This window comes from Typopeltis vanoorti, chromosome 3 (assembly GCF_054136105.1).
Source record: "Typopeltis vanoorti isolate ZY-2024b chromosome 3, IOZ_Tvanoo_1.0, whole genome shotgun sequence".
Lineage (NCBI taxonomy): Eukaryota > Metazoa > Arthropoda > Arachnida > Uropygi > Thelyphonidae > Typopeltis > Typopeltis vanoorti.
Genome location: NC_143551.1, coordinates 26,083,272 through 26,105,510, shown reverse-complemented (window position 1 = coordinate 26,105,510; position 22,239 = coordinate 26,083,272). Strand labels below are relative to the sequence as shown.

The 22,239-nt window shown below is 37.2% G+C and overlaps 1 protein-coding gene across 1 annotated transcript in view; it reads right to left on the bottom strand.

Moving 5' to 3' along the window:
* Positions 1-21,694, bottom strand: part of LOC150108003 (uncharacterized) — a 99,167-nt gene extending 77,473 nt beyond the window's left edge. The window contains exon 1 of the mRNA XM_090415619.1: positions 21,639-21,694. Within this exon, the coding sequence (XP_090271745.1) occupies positions 21,639-21,694 (56 nt within the window). The remainder of the gene's footprint in view (positions 1-21,638) is intronic.
* Positions 21,695-22,239: the final 545 nt, after the last annotated feature.

Genomic DNA, 22,239 nt, shown 5'->3' with positions numbered 1-22,239 from the left:
AAAACCCGGGTTTTTGGAATAATATATATATACATATATATATTATATTATTAGGGATGGGCGAAGTGTTTTTTATTTATATAGGGTGGGAAAGGGTGAAAGGGGTTGATAACAGCAACTAATTTTTAGAGAGGGGGAGGGATAGAGGGTTGACGGGGTGCGGTCGGTTTCGACTATGCTTGGTCATCGTCTGAGCACATGGAGGAAGTGGATGATATGTCAGGTCTGTTAGGTGCTTCTGCTTTTGAAGTGTTTGTGTTGTCGCCTATTGGTCGGGGTTGTGACCTCAATTTTATGTTGTGGAGCTTTTCAAACCTCGGAAATTATGTAGGGCCTGTGGAAATTGATAGAGTTCGCGTCACATTTTATGGCTATTGTTTCCGATATTCTAAGCATTGTTTCATTGTCTTGTCTGTCTACTATGGTGGCCTTGTCGATCTGCGGTTTATGTTTTTATTCAAGCGCGTGAACAGCTATTTCCGTTTTTCCTGTGCTTTGTATTCGATTTTTCTTTTTGATGTTCCGTTTTTTAGTGTTCAAATGTTCTGCAAAAGGGATGTTACAATCGCGGAAGTGTTCTTGTAGTCTTGCCCATAACGAACTGATGGTGAAACCTGTGTAGGTGATATCACAGTCTTTTTGGCAGGGAAATTTATAGACTACATTGTGATGTTCAGATATTTCTTTCTGTGTGTGAGGTTTGGTGGATTTTAGGAGATTTGCCAATTTTTGTTTTGTGGTGAATACCAATTTGTTGTCAGTATGTTTGAGATGTATTTATAGGTTTTGTATGTGTTTTTGGTGTATGGTAGTTTGATAAGTTTTTGTGTTGGGAAGTTTCCTTTGGTACTTGGGTTGTTTTGGCCGTTTTTGTTTTCTGTTTGCGTAATTTATTAGTTGTGTAGGATAGTTGCGATTTTTGAAGATCTCTGTTAGTTTTTTTATTTCTGCGTTTAGATAACTATGATTGGTTGAAAAATTGTAATATGAATTTTGATAAGATGACAGATTTTTTAACGGAATATGGATGGTATGAGTGGAAATGGAGGTAGTTTCCCATATGCGAGGATTTGTGGTATACTTTCGTGGCTATTTTGTTGTATGGTCTGATTAATGTCAAGTTTAAGAAATTGATGGATTTGTTCTGTTCGGTTTCTATGGTGAATGTACGTCTGTTGCTGTAACTATTTAAGGACGCTTTTACGGTTGTAATGTGTGTAGGTGTTCGGTTTCTATGGTGAATGTTCGTCTGTTGCTGTAACTGTTTAAGGAAGCTTTTACGGTTGTAATGTGTGTAGAATTTCCAATGCACAGAATATCGTCCACGTATCTGCCATAAAAGTTGATGCCGCGAGGAGGGAAGGGTGGAGTAGAGTTATTCTATGTGTGCTAGGAATAATTCCTCTAGTTGTCCGCTGATGTTTTGGCCCAATGGGAGTCCGTAGATTTGAATATACATGTTGTTGTTGTTGAACTTGAAGAAGTTTGCCGAGATTATTAGTTTTATTAGGTTAATAATGTCATTCGGCGTTAGTTTAGTACGAGAGGGTAGGGTGTGGTCTTCTGTAGGAGTGTGTGTACGATGTCTAACGTTCTGGGGACGTACGCGTTGGTGTATAAAGAGGCCGCATCCAATGAAGTGAGGACGTCTTCCTGGGATAGGGTTAGGTTTTTTTTATTTTTTTGAAAAGGTCGTCCGAGTTTGTTATCATGATGTTAGATGTAGTAATTAATGGTTTGAGAAGTTTCGCTACAAATTTTGATAAAGGGGCTGTGGTGGTGTTTTTGTAGGAGACTATTGGCCTCATTGGGTACCCGTCTTTGTGGGGTTTTATTTGTCCGAACATACAAGGGGTGCGTGTGGTACGGAAGTTGAGATTTTCATTGTGTTTTGTGTATTTTCATTTCATTTTTTCGGATGCGTAGGGTACTCTTGATTTGTTTAATGAGGTCGGGGGTGGGGTCAATTTGGATTTTTTGGTAGGTGTGTTGGTCGTTTAAGATAGCTGTAATATTGTTGTGGTAATCGGTTTGGTTTGTGATGACTACTGTAACCCCTTTGTCATCTTTATTGATCATAATGTTTTTTGTTTCTTTGTTAGCCTAATTCTCTAATATCGCTAGGATTTCGATAATGATGTCTCTCTTTTGTATATATTTTGGGGATACGCCAAAGCTTATCGGGTGTGAGGTTTTGGTGGGATAGATTGATGATGGAATTGTTTTTTGTGGGTTTTAAGGGGTAATATACGCGTTGGAAGCAGCGCGATTGTTGTATTGGGTGTTTGTTAGCGCGTACCATTTCTTTGCGTGTCGAGCTTCTATTAGTAGCGTGTAATCGTTGATGTGAGATTCGTTATTATCCCAAAAGACTGCCCATTCGTTTGGGATCAGAGCGTTTTCAATCTGCTTTTTGCTTTGTGAATGTACTAATATGCTTGTTGCTTCTTTTTAAATCTGTTGTTTATGGCTTGTTTTATGAGAGCACGGGATGCCCGGTAGCAAATTTGTTTGTTTCCGCGAATCATGCTGTTGCCTTGTACTGCTGCGAATTTCGGTGTGATGTTGTGATCGAGACATTTTTTGAGGAAAGTGTGTGTTTTTTGAGCGACGTATGTTAGGATGGTTTTTTGGTGTATATACCTTTTGTAAAAATTATGCAGTCATTGAATGTGTGAGGTGCAACCATGACATATGCTTGTGTTGGTATATGCGTTAAGTGAATGACATTTTTAAAGGTATTTTTGTCATCGAGGGGGGGAGGGTTGGTAGGAAGGTTTTGAGTAGAGAGCCAACGATATGGGTTGTATGGTTATAAGACACAAGTAAATTATAGATATTATTTCTGGGAAAACTTCCATGTTACTCATCTATAGACACTATTATATTTAAGGCTATTTTGCCTGTTGCTGTTTAGGAATGCCCCTGTTTAAATGTCATTGGCTTTTTGCTCACGGATTCTTAGGGCATTGTACATGTATATTTACTAATAAATATATATAGCATAAAGGAAGAGAAATTTACACATACCTTTTTCTGGGTGTTGCGGCTTTTCTTCTTTCTGCGATGTCCGAAAACTACTGAGTGTGTGGAGGGGGGGTAGGCAATTTGGGAGAATTAAATTAGAAAAACCCGTTTTTTTTTTCCAGCAATATATATATATATATATATAAACATATATATTATATAGGGTGGAGGAAAGGTGAAAGGGTTGATTTTTTATATAGGGAAGGGGAAAAAGGGGGTTGACGTGGTGCGGTCCTTTTCGACCATTCTCGGTCGTCATCTGAACACATTGGTAAAGTGGATGTTATGTCAGGTCGGGTAGGTGCTTCTGTTTTTGAAGTGTTTGTGTTATCGCCTATTGGTCGGGGTTGTGACCTCAATTTTAATGTTGTGAAGCTTCCAAACCTCGGAGATTATGTAGGGCCTGTGTACGTTGATAGAGTTCGCATCACATTTTATGGCTATTGTTTCCGATATTCTTAGCATTGTTTCCTTGTCTTGTCTGTCTACTATGATGGCCTTGTCGATCTGCGGGATATGTTTTTGTTCAAGGGCGTGAACAGCTATTTCCGTTTTTCCTGTGCTTTGTATTCGATTTTTCTCTTTGATGTTACGTTTTTTAGTGTTTAAATGTTCTGGAATAGGGATGTTCTTGAATAGCCAATTTTTGGTTTGTGGTGACTACCAGTTTGTAGTCAGTATGTTTGAAGATGTATTTATAGCTTTGTATGTGTTTTAGGTGTATGGTAGTTTGATAAGATTTTGTGTTGGAAAGTTTCTTTTGGTACTTTGTTTTGGTGGTTTTTTTGGTGGTTTTTGGGCGTTCTGTTTACGTAATTTATTAGTTGTGTAGGATAATTGCGATTTTTGAAGATCTGTGTTAGTTTTTTTAATTCTGCGTTTTGATAACTGTGATTGGTTGAAAATTTGTATGCATTTATGAATTGTGATAACCGATTTTTAACGGAATATGGATGGTATAAGTGGAAATGGAGGTAGTTTCTGATATGCGAGGATTTGAGGTATACTTTCGTGGCTATTTTGTTGTGTGTTCTGGTTAATGTCAAGTTTAAGAAATTGATGGATTTGTTCTGTTCGGTTACTTTGGTGAATGATTGTCTATTGCAGTAACTGTTTAACGACGCTTTTAAGGTGGTGATCTGTGTAGGATTTCCAATGCACAGAATATCGTCGACGTATCTGCCATAAAAGGTGATGCTGGGGGGGGGGGGGGATTCTATGTGTGCTAGGAATAATTCCGTTGATGTTTTGGCCCATGGGAAGTCCGAAGATTTGAATATGTTGTTTGTTTAACTTGAAGGATTTTGCCGAAATTATTAATTTTATTAGGTTAATAATATCATTGGGCGTTGGGCTTTTAGTTTACTTTAGTATGAGAGTGTAGGGTGCGGTCTTCTGTGAGTAGTGTGTGTGTGTGTGTGTGTGTGTGTACGATGTCTAAAGTTCTGGGGATGTCCACGTTGGTCGTTTAAGATAGCTGTTATTTTTTTATGGTAATCGGTTTGGTTTTTGATGACTACTGTATCCCCTTTTTCAGCTTTATTGATCATAATGTTTGGGTTCCTTTTTAGGGATAATAGGTCTTTTTGTAAGTTGGAGTGGTGTTTGGTTTTATTATTATTTTACTATTTATGATGTTGTTAATTTTGTTGAATATTGTTTTTGTAGAATCTATCGCACCACAGCATCACACCCGACGAAATCACCATCCTGAGCAAATGACTAAACTTTGGCGTATACCCAAAATACATTCAAAACCGAGACATCATTATCGAAATCCTAGCGAAATTAGACAATTACCCTAACACAGAAACAACAAAAATTATGATCAATAAAGATGACAAAGAGGATACAGTAGTCATCACAAACCAAACCGATTACCACAACAATATAACAGTTATCTTAAACGACCAAAACATCTACCAAAAAAATCCAAATTGACTCCACCCCCGACATCATTAAACAAATCACCAGTACCCTACACACCCTAAAAAAGGAAAACGAAATAGACAAAACCACAATGAAAAACAGAACTCACTGCACTACACGCACCCCTTGTATGTTCGGACAAATAAAAACCCATAAAGACGGGTACCCGATGAGGCCAATAGTCTCCTACAAAAACACCACCACAGCCCCTTTATCAAAATTTGTAGCGAAACTTCTCAAACCATTAATTTCAACGTCTAGATTCGTGATAAAAAACTCGGACGACCTTTTCAAAAAAATAAAAAACCTAACCCTATCCCAGAAAAACGTCCTCACTTCATTGGATGCGGCTTTATACACCAACGTGTACGTCCACAGAACGTTAGACATCATACAAACACTCCTCACAAAAAACCACAACCCCTCTCGTACTAAACTAACGCCTAATGACATTATTAACCTAATAAAACTAATGATCTCAGCAAACTTCTTCAAGTTCAACAACAACATGTATATTCAAATCTACGGACTCCCGATGGGCTAAAACATCAGCGCACAACTAGCGGTATTATTCCTAGCACACATAGATGGCATTGCTGTATTACCATTGAGACAATAAAATGCTGGGAACTGCAACGACACTTACGTGTGCACTTACAAAAGCCATTAATATGATTCTTAGGTTAATCACATTTTTCACTACAGACATAGCCAAGAGCTGGGACTTCCTGCTCAGATCATCCTTTCGTCACGTATACTGAAAAAGAAAGGGAAAATATTCAGGCAACATACCGATTATATAGTAACCCTGTCTTGGAAATTCAACCGCAAAAAAAAAATGAAATTTTTTAATACATAATCCTCGAATGATATCATTTTTAGGACATCAACTGAACTTTGAGCTGTCTTTGGCAACGTGCAAAAACGACAGCTCATACTTAAAATGTTTTGCTACTTTGAGCTAAAGCCATGTTTTGTATGTTCTGGAGACATCATCTTGTTTTCACTAAAATTGTTAGTAAATGTTTTCCAAAAGAAACTATTAGTGGTGGCACTCTGAACAAGCTCAAGATCTTAATTTGATTAAGATTCCTTATCTAATATCAAGATATAATAAGATAAGGAATTTTGACGTCATTGGTTGAGAAGACCATGACGCCATTGTGTGTGATTGTTTGGAATGTTTGGAATTTCCCTGGGGAACATGTGCTATTGCCGAGACGTAATGCGTTTTTGTTCGGGTATGGAATTGTGGGTGATGGTTAGAGATACAATAGACTATGGAATCCTCGAAATTTCACTGGGGCCACACACATCTGTCATTGGCATAACCTTGTGTTTTAAGTTGACAGCACGAATTTTTAAATATAAGTGTGTGGTATTTCGTTCCTGTTATTGGGTATGAGAAATTTAGTTTCGATTCAAGAGATGGAGTCGACAATTAGACATTTTCTAAATAATTAATTACAGGCTAGCATTGGTGTCCGCTATCAAACATACTTTTTTTTTTACATGTTCATATTTTCTAAAATAATTAACTAGTGGAATCTCAGTTTACCTGTCTAGACTCCAACATTATCAGATCTTATATTTCTATCTTCTAAGGCACATTTTACTGTATGAATCCATCTATATCTTGGTCTTCTTCTTCTGGGTCTTTTTCCTGCCATCCTGGCAGAGAATATTTGTTTCGCTAATCTTTCCTTTCTCATTCTGATTAAATGATGACCATACCACCTGAGATCAGCTCTGTTAACACATTCCTGGATATTAACAACGTAATGTTCTTCCCTAATATCCTCGTTTTTAATATGATATTGCCACTGATGCCATCTGTTCACGCCGTTAATCTTTCTCAGGACTCTCATAACTGCAGTCATGGATCCGCAGAGGAGGGAATGCGGGGAACTGGAATGTACTTGTGAAATGCTTCCCTGGAATGTACTTGTGAAAAAATTAAATAAAAATTTATTGATGTAATTATATCTCCAAACTTTGCCCCCCCCCCTGGAAAATTTTCTGGGGACGTCCATGACTGCAGTCTCTAGTCTTTTGCCAAGTGTTTTACTTCTAATGTAGCTCTCAGATCCATTGGTTAAAATTGTCTTGAACACTGTGTTGTATACAGCTATTTTAGTATTTTACTAATTTCTCCCTCATTCTATATAAAGTTATTCAGTTAACTTTCTACCATGCCAGTTTTGTTGATTCTGTTGTCTATTTCCATAATCATTTTACCAACTTCACTAAAAATCGTGCCTAAGTAGCTGAAATGTTTTACTTGTTCTCCATTCACAATGCAGTTGATATTTTCATTGTCTTTGTCTTGTTATTGATGACTTTCATACCAAATCCATTACAACAGTTATTCAATTTAGTCAAGGAATCTTTCAGACTTGTACTCATACTGAAGTTATCGATAGTTAAGTCGTAAGTACCTATTACAATTACGAGTAGAGCCGGAAGAAGCGGGCATGCGATGTATGCGGGCGCCGCTATGAAGGGGGCGCAGGGGTACGAGTCATAAGTTAATTTTTAAGAAACAAAATTTTTATCATAAAAATAAAAAATTCTTAGAACGATCAATATTAAAATAAATAAGGCCGGATACACCAAATAAGAAAAAAAAATTGTATATTGCCGGTTATTTACAATTTTGCAGCAAGAGCAGGCTAAATGCTTGCCTCCAGAATTTAAAGTGAAACGGTGAACGGTTTTTATGCACAGAAACGAATTCTGGTACAGAACATTTGTTTCTACGTAACCAGTCATATGGTACTGTAAAAACTCGATTGTAGCTTAAATATTCCAAAGCACATTACATTCGATTGTTTACCTAGGTTAAGTCCCATGTTAATATTGTTAAAATAAACTTTGTTTGTCTCTGTATAGTTTGTTTTAGATGTTATTGTAAATAACACCCTGAAAGTTTATAAGAATATCTTAGAGTGTTAAAAACAAAGGCAATGTTTATATCGCCGAAGCTGCATGTAATAGATCTACATGGCGGCATTACAAAGATTGTTATTAAAATTTGTTTGTATGAGAAAGGCTTACATGCTCTAGGTGTAAACATCTGCTAAGTCAGTCAGAAAGGTTCAAACAACTTTCCGATGGCCGGGAACTTACAATTAAAAGAAAGCTGAGGAGAACAAAAGGCGTACCGAACTTGAAACGTAAGATGAAACAATCATACTGATACTTTGGGGGTTGCCAAACTTCATGCAAGGTCTCAGAGGAGGTATAATAAAAAGGGACTGAAGCAAACAGAAGGGGCAGCACGGATCCAGAGATTGCTGCAGAATTAGAGGGGAGTCCGGTTCCAGAGACGTCCATAGAAGAAAAGGAGAGGTTTCCCGTTTCCAAACGCTGCCAAAGAGGAGGCAGCTCGGTTCCAGACATTGCTAAAGCTGTCCGGTCCCAGGCGTTGCCAACGAGAGACAGAGCTGCTCGGTTCCAGATATCGTCAGAGAGCATCCCAGATCCAGACATTGGTTGAGAGGGGGAGTTTTCTGCTTCCAGAAAGGAGCTTCTCGGTTCGAGACGTCGCTAGAGAAAAAGGACTTCTAGGCCACAGACAGGGCTTTCAAATTGCCGAAAGGAGAAGTCCCAAACGCTGTAGAAGAGAAAAGTGTCCAGTCCTGAGGGATCTTGATTGACAGTTGACAACAGTTTCAGTTTTCTTGGAGGCGGCATTTTCAGTTTCTTAGAGGCAGCAATTCAAGTTACTTGAGACGGCAGTCGTCCATGCATTTTCGGCAAGCCCAAGTAGAGGAGAAAAGGCGTGGCAAATTTCCCGAAGTACCTTCGCTCGTGAGTTTTTCTTTTCGACGTGGGAGAATTACATTTTTCCGGAATTGTACGAGTCTCGCTACATTCCCAATTAATATAGCCGAAGCCAAAATTCCAGATGAAGATCTGAGATTAAAGAATTGCCATAGAACTTTTATTGAAAGACGTTTGTATAATTGTGAGATACAGAGCCTTTGTAAGTTCAAAACGTTTATATAATTCCTCTTATAGTTGTATTAGAAAGACTTTTAAGATATATGTTTATGTTTAATAAGGTTAAGAAGTGTCCTTAAGAGAATCAGTTGGCATTAGAAGTTGATATCAAATTTGTAAAGATAACTTAACAGAGAGGTTTAGTAAATCCTCGAGTAAGCGTGGAGTTTAATAAGTAAAATTTGTAAACTGAGAGTAGATAATGTTTTGTGTTAAAGAAAGTATTTTAAAGTTGAAGAAAAAGGTTCTAAATTTTGCTAAAGAATTTTTATAGAAGGATAGAGAAAGCAATCTCACTAATGTTTGAATTCGTGTACATTTCATAGTAATGTATATAATGTTATTTGACTTTCTTGTAAACATAGCACGGAATAATATAAACAGAGATTCTGAGAGAGAGAAAGCGTGCACAGCTACAATAGAATAACGGAAATTAAAGTACAAAATAAAGAAAAAGACATCACAAGTAATTAATAGAAATTACAAATATACCAAGTTAAAATAATAATAAAAGTTTTACAGTGTCGCAGTAATGACAGGATAGCAACGGTAGATTTATAACAGTACGATCTCAATAGGCTACCGAGAGTAGCGCAATGCGGATTAATGTTTCGTATCTGTGTCGTGTTGTGTAATAATTTCTTGTGGGTATGAAATAGAAATGGAATCAAAAATTAAAAAAAAAAGTTATCTGGTTAACAAAATCGTAAGCGTCATGCTGCGACAGAAGCAGATATTAAGAAACAAACTGGGGCTCTTAATAAATTTGTTAAAATATTAATATTTTATTAATAATAATTAATAATTATTAATAATAATAATAATAAACAATAATAAATAATAATTATTAATAATTATGAAGCAGATTGTAACCAACTCGATACATCACAAATCAGAGTTGATGAACCGTGCTCATCATCCAGTTTGAATGAAAGTACTATTACAACAGTTGAACAAGATAACAAGGCGTAGGATTTAAGTGAAAAACAGTTAGGAGAAGATTTAGTTGTAATTGACCACGAAACTAACATATTGTTAGTCTCTGTAAATTTAGAGGATCCAGGTGAATGGGGAAATATTGATGAAAAATTACGAGTTGTTTTAATTGAAATTGCATGTTCAAAAGAAAAATGTAATACATCCCATATATACATATGGTCGTAAATTTGGCGACACGTATTATATTAGAAAAATGGAAAATGGGGAGCTCGTGCCAAGAACATGGCTCATTTATTCCGAAATTTTAAATTCCGTTTTTTGCTTTTGTTGCAAATTATTCGCACCTACTGAATCAAGTTGTCTTGTAGAAGGTTACAACGATTGGGCAAATGTAAGTACAACTTTACATAGACATGAGATTAGTTTATTTCACATGAAAACGTTTTTTAAAATGGAAGGAACTTTATAAAAATTTAAAAAACAAAACTACCATTGATTGCCAGACTCTAAGCATATATGTAATGGGACGAATGTTCTAGAACGCTTGATTGAAATTATGAAATTCCTTGGTAGCCAAAATTTTGCTTTTCGCGGATCATCTGATAAATTATATGAAGGAATAACGGCAATTTTTTTAAAATTAGTCGAACTGTTTGCGAAGTTTGATCCCGTTATGGAAAATCATTTTGAAAGGGCCCTACAAGGAAACAATAGAGTACACTATTTGAATAAAGACAGTCAAAATGAAATATGCAACCAGGGATACAATTTTATTATCAATTCGAAAATCTAAATATTATTCCATAATTATTTTAGACTGCACACCTGATGCAAGTAAAACAGAACAAATGACCATTATTATTCGCTTTGTTTCCTGTGACAACGGAATTGTCAAGATCAGGGAAAACATTTTAGGTTTTGCAGATATATCAGATTCCGCAGGACGTGGTTTATGTGCAACAATAGTGGAACAACTGGAAAAATGGAATATTCCCATTGAAGTTATGCGAGGTCAAGTGTATGACAATGGGGCAAATATGAATGGGAAAAAATATGGGCTCCAAATTTTGCTTTTGAATAAACATCCTCGAGCTTTTTATGTGCCATGTTCCGCTCATACTCTAAATTTAATCATTAACGATGCAGGCAAAGTGAATGCAGATACAATTAGTTTCTTTGCAATTATTCAAGAAATATATAATTTCTTTTCATTCTCTTACAAACGTTGGTCAATCCTTTTAAAGTTCGTAAAAAAATTTATCATTGAAACAGCCATTAGAAACGTGATTGGAAAGTAAAATTAATGCAATCCACCCTCTACGATATCAGTTAGGAGAAATTTACGATGCACTTTTTGAAATTTTAAATAATGAAAAGTTAAATAAACAAACTCAGCATGAAGCACAAATAATATGTGCTAAAATAAAAGACTACAAATTTATTTGTTCTTTTATAATTTTGGATGATTTACTTAACAGAATAAAGCTGTGAGTAAAATGCTTCAAGACAAAAATATGGACATTACACTTGCTTTAGAATCTATCAAACACTTAAAAATATTCTTACAAAAGTATCGATTAGATACAAATTTTAAAGAAGTTCTAAAAACGGCCAAAGAACTGAGTGAAGAGGTGGATGGAGAACAAGAATTTAAAACTGGTACGGAAGTTCGACGACGAAAGAAGACACGTCAATTTGACTACGAGCATCATGACGAAAATCCACAATCGCTAGAAAATAAAATTAGAGTGAATGTGTTTTTATACACTTCTAGACGTCGCAATGTGTTCGTTAATAGAACGTTTTGAGCAACTAAAAACATATTATGATAATTTCAATTTATTGTATAGATTACTACATTAATAACGAAGATTTACGAAAGCATTGTGACGATTTAGCGATTCTCTTGATGGAGGGCGACAATAAACACGTAAATGGAGCTATATGACGGGTTATGTGCTTTCCGGGATATTTTTCGAAAGGATAATTTAAATATTCAACACCCTTTCGATATTCTTAATTTTATCGTGTCCAATAATTTATCTTTCCCTAACTTTTCATTCATTAAGAATACTATTAACCTTACCTGTTAGTGTAGTGAGCGGTGAACGTTCCGTTTTCAAGTTGAAATTGATTAAAACCTACTTAAAAACAAGCATGTCACAAAAAAGGCTTGTTAGTTTGGCGTTAATAGCTATTGAAAATGATGTATGTGCGGAATTAGACGTTAAGACCATTATTTTTAATTTGGTGAATATGAAATCAAGAACCCTAAAATTTTAATAAAAACATTTCAAGTATACTTATGTAATTTAATTTATTTTCTCTTATTCTGTTGAGGTTTCCGCCAATTTTATTTTTTTATTCGTTTATTCAAGGAAGCCGCAGTAGTGTTAAAACTAGTTAGTAATCACATTATGCGTTTACAACAAACACGCATGCGTGATAATGATGAAGAACAATAAGTCCACTAAGTCTCTGTCACGCGAACGTGCAACCTTAGCTACTAGAGTGTTTACAACGTTTTTAATGTTCCTTTCAATTGGCATTTACTAGTATTTTTTATACTTTTCCGTCCAACGTCTTGAAAAATCTAGACAGTTTGCAAGCGAAAACTGGTAGGCAATGAATGCTAAAATATTTGTATATGCACAGTATTAAACAATAAGTTTTTCATGCAGAACTCTGAAATGTTCGCCATTAATTTTTGACTACAAAAATTTCTGAGATAATTTTGACCACAACGTTTCTGATAATACATTCTTCGAGATCGACTTGCAAGAGCTTGCAAGTCGATGTCGACTCTACATAAAAGGAACACTACCTTGACTAATCGTCCATATATTTGCCTTTTATTCATGCATTTGATAATTGTTTCACTGGCCTTCTAGCTACCACGAACTGGTTGGTTGTCTTCACAGGCCGGGCAGAAACCTGAAGGGAAAAAACTCTCATTCAACATTAAAGAAATGAGAGAAACTGTCATAGTTTATATAAGTTCGGCTTTCAAATAATGTTGAATCTTTACTATTTACTATTTCTCTATAATTTCCATTTGTGGCTCTTTCTTTATACATAACCTTTACGAACCGCCCGAGTTATGAAAATTCATTATTCTGATATTGCATATTTAGTACTGAATGAGACTGTTGGCTCTCCTAAGCTTCCGGGCTACGTCTCTGAAAATGTCCCGATCATTGCATTACAACGGATTCTTACTTGTGATGTAGTTTCTGCTGAAGTAGATATTGAGCGGCTCTGCTCCTGGAAGCACGGGATTGTCCGTGAGTAGAACCATAGATGAGGAATGAGTTAAACAATCCTTAGCGTCACTCATTTAGGTTAGAGGGATACCCAGTTTTGAAGTAGTCCATTTTCTTATAAAGTGAGGTTGCATCACTGAATTCCAATATATGCTTTCCTATGGTTTATTTGTTGACATGGCCTTTATTCGGGTCTGTCGATGATTGCTTTGTCCTGGGAGATGAGCAGTTTTGCTGGGTCTTAAGGTAATCTTGCTGAATTGAAATGAACTGAAACCGAATTGAAAGACCGTTTTGTATGTTTGAGTGATCGAGAGTTATGAGTTGAATGATCATTCGTGTCACTCATTGATCAGAGTAGTCTCTGAAGAAAACCAACCGGTGCAAAACAGCTGTCATACAGTTAAATTCTTTATCAAACGCACTAATAAATCGCGATTATACGCACGTTCGGATATTCTTTGAAGTAATCAACTACGGCAATTCCGATGCCGAGGAATCTACCATGAAAGGCGGTGACCCTTGCAACAGGCGAACACCAAAACGTTGCTTCCAATAGTGGTTGAAGGCAATTTTGTTGGAACAAATATAATCCTCTAATTGGTCGCCTAGAATTCTCCATCTGATCTGAATCCGTACGACTTCAATGTCAGTAGTAGGGGGTCCCACTTCTGACCAGATCAAGATCAAGATAAGATAAGGAAAGTGGGCGTGGCTTCCTGACGTCATGAGTTTGGAATTTCCATGTGAGCAAGTGTGTGAATGGCTTCAGTTCTTGTGTTTTGGTTCGCGTATGGGATTATGGGGGATTTTTTCGGTTCGCCTATGGAATTATGGGTGATGGTAGAGATAAGGATTCGTGTTGTGATTGGTGGGACAGTTTAAACCAAATGCTTCCGGTGTGCGTGGCTTCATGAGTTTGGAATGTTTGGAATTTCCATGTGGGCAAGTGTGTGAATGGCTTCAGTTCTTGTGTTTTGGTTCGCGTATGGAATTATGGGAGATGGTAGAGATAAGGATTCGTGTTGTGGGTGTGTGTTTGGGGGGGGGGGGGGGTGGGGGGGGGGGGGGGTGGGGGGGGGGGGGGGTGGGGGGGGGGGGGGGTGGGGGGGGGGGGGGGTGGGGGGGGGGGGGGGTGGGGGGGGGGGGGGGTGGGGGGGGGGGGGGGTGGGGGGGGGGGGGGGTGGGGGGGGGGGGGGGTGGGGGGGGGGGGGGGTGGGGGGGGGGGGGGGTGGGGGGGGGGGGGGGTGGGGGGGGGGGGGGGTGGGGGGGGGGGGGGGTGGGGGGGGGGGGGGGTGGGGGGGGGGGGGGGTGGGGGGGGGGGGGGGTGGGGGGGGGGGGGGGTGGGGGGGGGGGGGGGTGGGGGGGGGGGGGGGTGGGGGGGGGGGGGGGTGGGGGGGGGGGGGGGTGGGGGGGGGGGGGGGTGGGGGGGGGGGGGGGTGGGGGGGGGGGGGGGTGGGGGGGGGGGGGGGTGGGGGGGGGGGGGGGTGGGGGGGGGGGGGGGTGGGGGGGGGGGGGGGTGGGGGGGGGGGGGGGTGGACACACACACACACACACACACACACACACACACACACACACACACACACACACACACACACACACACACACACACACACACACACACACACACACACACACACACACATCCACTATCAAAAATTTCCACCTCACAGCATCAGAGTGTCGTAAAGATTTCCTTGTGGTATGCTGTCTGAATCACTCATATTCAGCCATAATTATGGAACAAATGTGAAGGTGACTCCCTCTAGTTTTCCGTTCATTTCACGATACTGGTTCTGAGATCAAGGTTATATGCATGTCCACTGGTTTAGTTATATTATTTATGCAAATTACACTATTAAGTATTTGGATGGAGACACTGGTACTTGATCACCCAAGACCAGAGCTTCTAATCTTACTTCCACCAACTAGCTTGATCGCAGGATGCTACTATTCACCATCTGTCCATACAGTACTAATATTGATCCTGAAACTTTTGTTGTGATCTGAATTCCTGTGATTATAGTTACTCCTGTTGCCTTCTGTATATTGCATGTAAAGAAATTAAAGCTGAGCAGAATAGATTACGAAGTTATGAAAGCTCACCATACTGAACTGAGTATAGTCAATACGAAGATTAAATACAAGAAATTATCTGATTAAAATGGAAGTGAAAAAATTCGTGAGAATGAGAGAGCAAGGGGAAATTGAGAAAAAGAGGAAATGAGGACCCAAGAGAGTGTGGGAGTATGTAGATGATACGAAGATAGAAATGGGATAGAATTGCTAGAGAGAGAGAGAGAGAGAGAGAGTGAGAGAGAGAGAGAGAGAGTATATATGAGGCTACAGAGTTGGGATGACAACGTGAGAGAAGAAATTTGAGCTACGATGGAAATAAACTCTGAAGATTCAATACTTCTCGTAGTGTAGAGTAGAGTGTTAGTATAGTGCTTGCCTAATGGAACAATTGCTTGGTATTGAAAAGAGGACAGAATGTAAGTCGTAAGATAATCATAGTCCGCATGAATCATGTACGAGAAACCAGGTAGCAAAATATCTGAAACCAATGTTAGAGATTCTGCTGAAAAAACGTGTGAGGGGAGAAATAGGGAGAGTACGAACATGATATTTCAGAGTTGATGTGAAGGGAGGTGATGAAGTGCGACATGATTAAATGACTATAGACCACTTGGGACGAAGTCAACGGACTCTCATGCGCAAGCCGCGTTGTGTATGTTCGCCGTGAAGCAATGTGGTATTGCTTCGCTATATTAGCTTCGTTGTGTGAGGTAATAAAATTTAAGTAGTAGCTTAAAATCATCAAGCCTGAAATAATATTACCCCACTATCTCATAGTATTCATGACTTCAGTGCAGGAAATTCAAGTTCCTTATAAGACATCGATTCTGGTGTCTTACTACAGGAACGTTTTATGGATATATACTGTATTTCATTAGGATCACGAGTTGTTTCGCGGAAGCAATTAACGTTTATCCATGAAGAACAATAGACTTTATATTTGCACAGCTCATATCCACAGTTTATATTAACGTTACTTACTGTAAGTCTACCTTAGAACTGACAGTATGTCGAAAATCATTCAAGTTTGTAATAGTAGCACAAGGTGGAGGACAGTTTTTAAAAGGCCGCGAGTTTTCAAAAGGCCCTCTTATATAATTCATTTTTAGATTGCATTCACTATAATTATGTTTATCATCCCCAGTGAGATATATTCGTTATTCATAAATGAATAAACTTTTTTAAGATTTTTAAATCTGAGAGGTGAAATTCAAAAACCATTGAAGACACTAAATGACACTAAACAATATTCTATTCAATATAAAATTCATCCGATTTCTAATTTTAATTCCCTGAGTTCACCTTTATTATGGGTCATGAACAGAGCGTGCAAAATATTTCTATTATGTCCTAATTAATCAGGTATTACAAATTTTAAATGATGTGAAATGTGTTGGTGTAACTGATATTTGATACTACTCTGTATATCATTTTATTGTTACAGGGATTAAAACTTAAGTGTCTCCCATTGAATGAAAATAAAGACAGCTCAAACCTCTTAGAGAACTATTATATCAGAAAATTTAGACGGCCATGTTTTCCTTCGAGGACAATGCACATTGACACAGAGGAATACATCGCAAGCAGTTTTCTTTCAGTAAAGTCATCTATGTTCTACATGTGTCGCAATTTGAATAACAGCGAATTGAACATTGTATTTAAAAAAGTAAGTATTCTGTTATTTATTAAATTTTAATTCAGCCATATCAATGTAGGAAGTTGCTGAGAGGGGACATCCCTGTCGGTTCCCTTGGTTTATCACTTTCGTATATGATAGCTCATGATTTAATCTTATTTGTATTTGAATATTTTCAAATATACTTCTGATAGCTTTTAGGATATTATTTGGTATTTGTCTTTCATTTAATATGTTAAATAAGAAGTTTCTTTTAACTTTGTCAAATGCTTTTTCAAAGTCAATAAATGCAATATGTATTTTTAAATTATATTCTCTTCTTTTCTTTATTATTAATTTTAGGCAAAAAGCTAAAGTAATATGATCTATATATATATATATATATATATATATATATATATATATATATATATATATATATATATATATATATATGATTTCATTAGTTTGCTATTTAGTATGCTTATACCTCTTTAGTTTTCAGGGTCATCTCTATTACATTTTTTAAAGAGGAATCACAATTGCTTTCTTCCATTCTGTTGGAGGCTACCAGTTGTATAAATATTAATAATACATAGTAATAGAACTTACAGAAGATGAAATTAAATAGGTTTTAATAGGTAGGAGATTTTGATACAAACTAATAGCCTACTAGTTTCGCCACATGAATTGATGTTTCTTCTGGGCCAGATAAATTTACACATAACAGCTACAGAAACGAGCTTAAGTTACAAATTAATACATACCTGAAGGATGAAAAATGTCAATTTCATAGGAACCGTTACATAAACATGTGAAGCGTGGATGTTAGCACTTGGTCAGTCATTGTTAATCAGGTGCGTTCCATAATTGGCAGCGAAGTAGAACTCTGATATTTAGAGAGATCTTATGAGTGATATCCATCTATCACAAAGAATCATCCCTTGGTTTCTGTTCAGGGTACGTTTTGAGCTTATAACTACTGAGGCTTCTTTTATGTTGCGGGTAGTCCACTTATATGTATGGCATGGTACTTTTATCACACACAGTGTGGTGGTTAGTGTTGGAAAAATGGAAAGTTAAATCAGGATTGTCTTTTGTGCTGTTATTTACATCTAAAGTGTGCACTTTTTGTCTTATTTCTAGACTTCTAGAACTTTGTCCGATGTAATTCAGGCCGAAAGAAGAAGGAATGTTTTAAATTCCATTATTGCTAATGTTTGGAGAATAAAATCTGTTAATACACTGAGGACAATACAAAGGACAATCCTGATTTAACTTTCCATTTTTCCAACACTAAACCACAACAATGTTTGAGATAAAATTTCTATGCCATATATAGGAGAGGACTACAGCTCCCGCAACATAAAATAAGCCGCAGTATTTATCTGTTGAAAAAGCACTTTGGACAGAAATGAAGGGATGATTCATTGTGATAGCTGAAAATCACTCATAAGATCTCTCAAAACATCAGAGTTCTACTTCGCAGCCAATTATAGAACGCACCTGCATAACAATGATTGACCAAGTGTTAACATTCACGCTCCATGCGTTTGTGTAACGATTCCTATGAATTTGATATTTTTCATCCATTAGTTATGTATTAATTTGTAACTTAAGCGCGTGTTTTTAAGCTGTTATGTGTAGATTTATCTGGCCCAGAAGAAGCCACCAGTTAACTTGGCGATACATCGACGATATTTTCGCATTTGGTCCCACGGCCGCGAGGCACTAAATACATTCCTTAGCCACCTGAACAAACAACACAATCGCATTCAATTCACCAAAGAAATAGAAAAAAACAACTCTATTCCGTTCCTAAACACACTCGTCACACGTCTTCCTTCAGGCTGTCTCTACTTCTCAGTCTACCACGAACCTACACACATGCCAGTACATATTCAAAACTTCTTATCACCACCCAACACAAAAACTAAGGGTCATAAGCACCTTTAAACACAGAGCTCAAACTTTTTGTTCAAATGAACAAGCTCTTAACCATGAATACGAGACCATCAAACATACCTGTATAAAAAATGGATACAGTATAAAAACCATTCACAAGATCCTCCACAGAGATACCACTAATAACAAAAAAGATTTCAAGAAGGCTATTGCCATACCATATGTTAGAGGCATTTCCGAGATAATAGACAGAACACTACACAAATGCAACATCAAAACCACCTTTAAATCCCTGGCAAAATTAAGACACCTACTCAGTTCTTCCAAGGATTCTCTGCCACACCTAGCCCACCCAGAGGTTTAGAAAACACAATGCATATGTAACATACCATACATAGGGTAAACAGGGCGAACCATCCAATCAGGAAGGATGAACACAAATGATACATAAAACATCTCCATTTTGGGTAAACCGACCTTTCTGACCACGCCTAAACATACCACACAATTGATTGTAAAGACACCAATTCCCTACACCGCACCGAAACCTGGTTGGAGCGGAAATACAAGGAAACATGTGAAATGCCCAAATATGTTCCGAATCTGAATAAAAATGATGGTCTAACCATTCCAAGAATGTAGAGGACCCAACTGCAACCTTCATAGCAACCACAAAGAGAAAAAAAAATCTCAATACAAGAAGACTTGAAGTTTTTTTTTTCCTGAACATTCAATAGCAACCTATTGAATGTTCTGTACTGTAAAAATCCAGAATATAATCGTAATATAACAATATGATCTGTACAATTCCAGAGGAATCTTAGTAAATGAGGACTTCAGCAGAGTTTATTGTAGTTTTTATTTATAATTTTTTTTAATTATTTTATTTATTTTTTTTATCACTAGAGGTCAGGCTAAGGAAAAGATTAGTTAACAACGTAGATTTAATTTACCTGTATAGAAAGCAACAGCATTAGCTTGGTTCCTATACACACATCCTTCTGATGATGACCTCATTACAAGGGTTGAAGCGTCAAGTTATTATTTTATTAATAATCAGTAAAATAATCTTTTCAACACGTGTGTTTTGTGTCCCTAAATTCATAAATATGAAATAATAATAATAATAATAATAATAATAATAATAATAATAATAATAATAATAATAATAATAATAGCCACAAAAAATGAAATTTTGGGCATTTAATGTTCTACACAAAAAATGTTGTTACATTCGGTTTTTATTCAGCTCATGGAATTCTTAATTCATTAACGAGTTTATTACAGGCAACATTTTCACAGTTTCTTTTATGAGTATGATAATGAATAGAAATATCAATTAGTTAGGTTATTTTTTTAAATATTTCAAGTGCCTTTATAAAACTAATATTTTACTGGAGATATTCAAAATATTAAACTGAACATTAAAGATGCTTAGTATTTTATTATGTTCATATATTAAAATACATAAAAATAAAACGATTGTGCAATTTCTTAAAGAAACGAACTAGATGGAACTAACTATTCTTTGGATGTCAGCTGTATTATTTAGTGCTTCTATGAGCTTTGTGCCGAAGTTTCGCAAATCGTAGAAGCGTTCATATTGGTTACAAGATAAAGAAAAGCAGTAACTTCTTAATGTTTATATACCATTATTATTATTGTTATTATCTGAGACCTCCAGGGAGCCACGGATTCATCGAGGGAGGCTATAAATCACATACACCAGCTCTCATACCTTCCCTTAAATTCATTCACATTACATGCTCTCATCATTCCAAAGGGCGAATTATTCCTCTAACTCACTGTTCTCTGTGAAAAAACCTTGCTCTTAAAATACATCAAAATATGTATTACCCCTTTCTTGACTGCAAATAAATTTAATTTCGATGAATGCCCCCGTTTTCTCTCACTACCCTCCATATAATGAAAAATTTCATCAGTTGATATCCTAAAGCACCGTTCAACAGTTTATTTACATCTGTCATAGCACACCTCTTTCTCCTGTTAACCAGATTCTGCAGTCCACATACACGCAATCTGTCTTCATAACCTCAGTCCCATAATCCGGATATAATCTTTGTAATTCTTCTTTTCACCCTTTCCAGGGGCTTATTTATCCCCTTGGAATCTGGGAGACCAATCTGCGCACAACAATCCATGTGTGATCTAATCAAAGCCTTATGAAGAGACAAAATGTCTTCTTTATTCTTACATGTAAAGGTTTGCTTCAACATCGCAATTATCCTCTGAGTTGTATTTGCAACGTTTGCTATGTGACCTATAAACTTTAAATTCCTATCCAACAATATGCTAAGATCCCTCGCCTCGGTAGTTTCTTGCAGCATAACCTCCGCTAATAAAATATGCCGTGGAACTCTAATCACGCAAAAGTGCATAACTTTCAACTTACTAACACTGCATCGATACCCGTTTTCGTTTGCCGAAATTTCCAGCCTATTCAAATCATTTTGTAATTGCTAAATATCACTAGCATTCCTGATTGCGCTGCTTATCTTCTTATCATCGGAAAAAAATTGCACATCTGATGTTAGACCCTTCCTGATGTCATTACTATATAGATTAAACAATAATGACACAAGTACTGAACCCTGAGGTACACTACTGGTCACTTTAAACCTGGGAGATCCACACCCATTCTATACCACTTTTTGATATATGTCTCTCAACCATCCCCTGACCAAAGTCAAGAGACTATATTCCAATCCCATTTCTACAGTTTATGCAACAACCTTTCGTCTGGTATCCTATCAAATGCTCAAGGAAATCTAACATTATCGTAGTGTTTCCAGTCCCTTTATCCTGCTCGGCAGTAATATTGTTATCAAATATGAGCAAATTGCTAAACTTACCTTCCTTTAGTAAATCCATACTGTTCCTGGCAGGGTATAGCATGTGAATCTGCCATTTTCTATATCAGAGTTCTCACCATCTTGCCTAAATTCTTCACTACCACACCAGATTTACTGATAGGTCGGTAGTTAGACGCAACAGTTTTTGCACCACCCTTGTACAATGAAACTCTCATATATTCCTTCTGTTCCTCTGATATTCCTGAGCTCAGACACAAGTTATAGAAACCTGTGAATGGTCTAGCCAAATCAGGTGAAAATTCCTTCAGAAAAGAGGCTGATGTTTCATCTGTACGCATAGACAAATTCTTATCCAACTTATGCAAGAGCTCTTCAACCTTATTTTCATGAACCTCCAACTCTTCATCCAAAGGAGCCGTAGCAGTAGCACTATGTACCATAGTTGATACACTCGCTGATATATCTGAGCAATGTGAGTACGCATTAAGTGAACAATCTCATTAGCTTCAGACAATGGAGACAAATTCTTCACTACCACACCAGAGTTACTGATAGGTCGGTAGTTAGACGCAACAGTTTTTGCACCACCCTTGTACAATGAAACTCTCATATATTCCTTCTGTTCCTCTGATATTCCTGA